Source organism: Corvus brachyrhynchos, unplaced genomic scaffold (assembly GCF_000691975.1).
Source record: "Corvus brachyrhynchos isolate BGI_N302 unplaced genomic scaffold, ASM69197v1 scaffold108, whole genome shotgun sequence".
Taxonomy (NCBI): Eukaryota; Metazoa; Chordata; class Aves; order Passeriformes; family Corvidae; genus Corvus; species Corvus brachyrhynchos.
The window spans coordinates 135,886-140,019 of record NW_008239543.1 but is presented as its reverse complement, the minus strand read 5'-3'; the positions used below and the strand labels follow the sequence as shown (position 1 = coordinate 140,019).

General features: G+C 34.2%; 1 protein-coding gene across 1 annotated transcript in view; it reads right to left on the bottom strand.

The window, feature by feature from the left end:
- Positions 1-227: 227 nt before the first annotated feature.
- LOC103620526 (homer protein homolog 1-like) overlaps positions 228-4,134 on the bottom strand; it is a gene marked incomplete at both ends in the record, with an annotated part of 92,897 nt that continues 88,990 nt past the window's right edge. The window contains one exon of the mRNA XM_008639144.1: positions 228-384. Within this exon, the coding sequence (XP_008637366.1) occupies positions 228-384 (157 nt within the window). The remainder of the gene's footprint in view (positions 385-4,134) is intronic.

The window sequence follows — 4,134 nt, the reverse complement described above, 5'->3', positions numbered from 1 at the left end:
CCACAGTTTATATAACTCTTCCTGCAACAAAACCCTCTGTAGAAAAGGAACTGCTACAAAAGAAAGAATTTTCCAACTGAAGAACCCTGTGTGCTTTAAATTCATCATTAATTTCTGTCTCAAAAATTAACCTAAAGCCCTAACAACAAGCTATTTTACTTCAAAAAGAATGAATACAGTCACCAGCACTTTCACTTTAAGGATCCTGGCTGTTTGCTTCGACTTACGCGCTTATGGAGACGTTCTGCTTCCTCCTGATATGCAGCAAGCTGTTGCTTCCATTGTTTTACGTTGGCAGTGGACTCCAACAGGGCTGCAGTGAGCTTAGCATTATTACCCTTGAGTGTGGCCAGTTCTGCCTCCCAATGTTTGCTGATTGTCAAACTGCACAGACAGAAAGAAAATGGTCAGAGCCCTCTTTATCTTTTTTTTCTTAAAATGTCTTATTATTTTTTTTAAATATCCAGGAAAAATAGAATTATGACAAAAATCCTATGACTGAATGTCTGAGTATCCAAGTGCTCAAATCATCAAAACTTTAAAATCAGAAAATATTAGTGAACAGATTTTTTTGATATAGATATATCATTATTGGAAAACAACCTCTACCCTACCAGTTCAACAGGGTCCTTTTTTTTAATAAAATGTTAAGGATGATGAAATCCACATTACCTTCCAAAAGCAACAGCATGGAATTCTAGAATACGTATATTCTAAGTTATCATTTTAATATATACATATTGAGAGCAAGTATTTTTTTAATGTTTTACTTTATGAAATATATTTTAAATAAAGATTTGTCACCAACTTGATTAAAGAAAGCTATAGTAGTGCTTTGGTACTACAGCTTAGTTGTCTTAATGCAAATCTTCTATGCCTGAAATATACTTTCTTTATTAAATACCATATTTAATTTCTGCTTAGAAATTCAAAACTCTCGAATTTCAATACCATAATACTGTTAATGTGCCTTTCTTCAGTAATATCAACAAGGAGACCAAAGATTGAAGAACATAGATATTGCTTCAATACAAAGAGGAAGCTGATGTTGGGGTCTCTTGAAGTAGTCTATGGAGGAACAATCCTTGCCTACAGTTTAGTTATTCTCTGAGGAAACACGGGGCTTTATTTTTCACAGATAATTGGCCTGCCATATATACAAGTATACAAGGGAAAAACATCTTAGACACATCAGTTGAATATATTAGTATGCAAATAGTTCATTAATGTTTACTTGTATAATGTCAACAGCATGTGAGGTGCACACCTATATGGAAAATACATATAGAAAATAATTAATTTTGTTTAATTATCTTACTATTAAAGACATCATTGGTGATCTGTAACTCTGGCCAAAGTAATTTTGTATATAGGTTTAGTATAGTAGCAATTAATTTAATTATTTATTATAAAATATAATTTACTCTGATTAATTTAATTATAAATCATTATTATTTTGTATGCAAGTTTATAGGTTTATTTGAATTTTGTACATATGAACAATTAAACATTATGTCACCATTTTGTCCACCGACTTTCTTTTGTCCACTTCATACACATGCACAGCCCATTCCATAAAAGCATATTTCAAAAATGTTATGATTCCCATAAAAGCTCCTAAGGTGCTCAAAGCCAACCGGTCACTGAGGAACATTCATTACCAATTTAGATCACATCTACTGTTTCACTAAAACACAATGTCTGATTCTTTTGCACTCCAGTATTTCCTTCCAAATACACAATTTCATCCCCTTGAACAGGAATATAAGTTCTTTCAGAAGAGGAATATGAGTTGTATCAAATTGCTCAAACATTTCATGATCTATTCAACCAATTATAAGTTCTCCACTGGAAATTTTAAGTCTTAAATGACTAAACAAAAATAATGATAATCCTATTTCATCAAGGAACACTGATATATATGAAAAATAAGACAGTAAGTGTCTACTCTTCTGTTTCTCTGATCAGATTTACTTTTCATTTATAGTAACACAACAGATAAAAAAATCCATAAAAAACATGCTAAAAAATCTAGTTCATTATCATATTCACAATTCCTCATTGATGTTCTGATCCAGCAAACAAATATCCACACCAGCAATTTAATGCAAGCAAGTAATCCCATTTAATAGTTTTGCTATGGTAGGACTAGAACCTGTGTGTGCATGACATGTATACGTTTACAAAATGTGCCTCAATGCTAATTTTTCCTCACAGAAAAAATATTTTATACTGATGCAATGAAGCAGATAAAAAGATTTATATCCAGGACAGTTACAGAATGAGAACTCTTTGGTCACTTAATATCCTAATTTAAGTTGCAAAAAAAGGTAGTGAATGGGGTTTTTATCAGTTTAATAATTTATATACTCACAATGATACAAGGAAAACGTATAAGTCATGAAGATCACAGAAGTCAGATTGCTAGCTAGTGCTGAGTAATAATGTGAGGGGGATTTGTGCAGTTTTTCATCTTCACCTTTGCCCAGTGCCTTACTACCCTGCTAAGAAAACAGTCAGGAGCTCTGAAGTTATTGCTTGTATACTGGAATGTTGTTGGAACCCTGAGTTCAGAGAATTTCAATCTTTCAGTGCTGACAGACAATGATCTTCAAAAGCACACTGCATTTGACCTGAGGCCTTGGGAAAGGCTTCCCAAATTGTGTGATAACACTGAGGTTGTTGCTGTGTAATTAAAGTTATATCACTGGGTGGAATATGTAGAGATGTAGAAAAATTAGGTTTATGGGATATAGTAACAATATGGAGGATTTTGGGTGTGGATTAGTTCTTCTTTTTCCTCCTTCACAAATCTGAGTGGTTTGGTATTGGTTCAAAAAACCCGCAGTGCGGATCATAAATGAATAGTTACTGGGTTATAAGTGAAAATAAATTAGTTGGCATTCCATAATTGGACAGTTTGGACTTTTAAAGGCCTTGGAAGTTGGAACTCGGGGCCATTTCCACCTTGTCAACTTAGAGGCACATTCCATGCAGCTATAATATTGATAAGATATAATAAACAACTAAGTCCAAAGAAAAGCCTAGCGTGTACTGCGTTTCGATCCGAACTCTGAGTAAAAGAACTCATGAAACAGAGACAAAAAAGGAAAAGAAACGGAATGGAGAAAATTAATAGAATGTCATAATTAAATACAAAACATGAACTTCCTATTATTGCTATGGTTATCTTGGTTCAAAGGTGAGAAGATTTCTTTGAAGCTGGTTATTTTCGGTTGTTTTCAATAGGACTGCACTAGTATTATTTCTCAATATTTTTATCCCTAAGACGTCTACATAGTGGGCATGAACATGTCTACTGTAATGCAGAGGTTATCTGTTTGCAGCACATATGTGGTTTTTTTCTACAAATAATTTCTACTGTATCTTCTACAGATTTTACTATGGCTCCATAAAATAGAAATATATAATTTAAATTAGTCTAGTTTTGTATCTGATAATACACAATGACTTCCAAACTATTTAGACTTAACCTGTTTCTTCTTAGAGAACTGCACATTCTCTGACATAAACACAATAACATGATGGATATCATACCATGAAACAAAGAACCAAAGATGTGAATTTTTGTTTCATAAAAACATACTTTGATTAAAATAGCCCATAACCAATCCTGGAAGTGCTGACTTACTTTTTTCAAATACTTTCTTGACAAACTAAAATTTTAAAAAGAGACAAAATTATGCTTTGTGGATTATTTTGGTTAAAACTGGACTTATTTGGATTCAAATTAATTATTGTGAGGAACCAATTTAATTTTTATTTATGCCTCAACATATGTTATCAATCCATTTTCTGACATGGGGTGAAAAATTATTATAGGGGCTGTACAAGTGCTGGGAGCCTTAACACATGCCACGTGTTAAGGAGGCACCTAGGAGAAAATGAAGGGAGGATCTGTCTCTGGGGGGACTTCACCTGGCAGCCAATCAGGGGAGAGAAAACTTCCACGACTGAGCTGCAAGTGACGCCCCCCGTGGAGGCAGGCAGACCCCCGGATGCCCGGGGAAAACTGGCCGGGAAATCACGCTATGGGAGGAGTCTTAGCACATAAAAGTAGTTAAATGCGCCACAATTTAGCCCGCCGTTTTTGATTTCTTGGGAGTGGGGGGT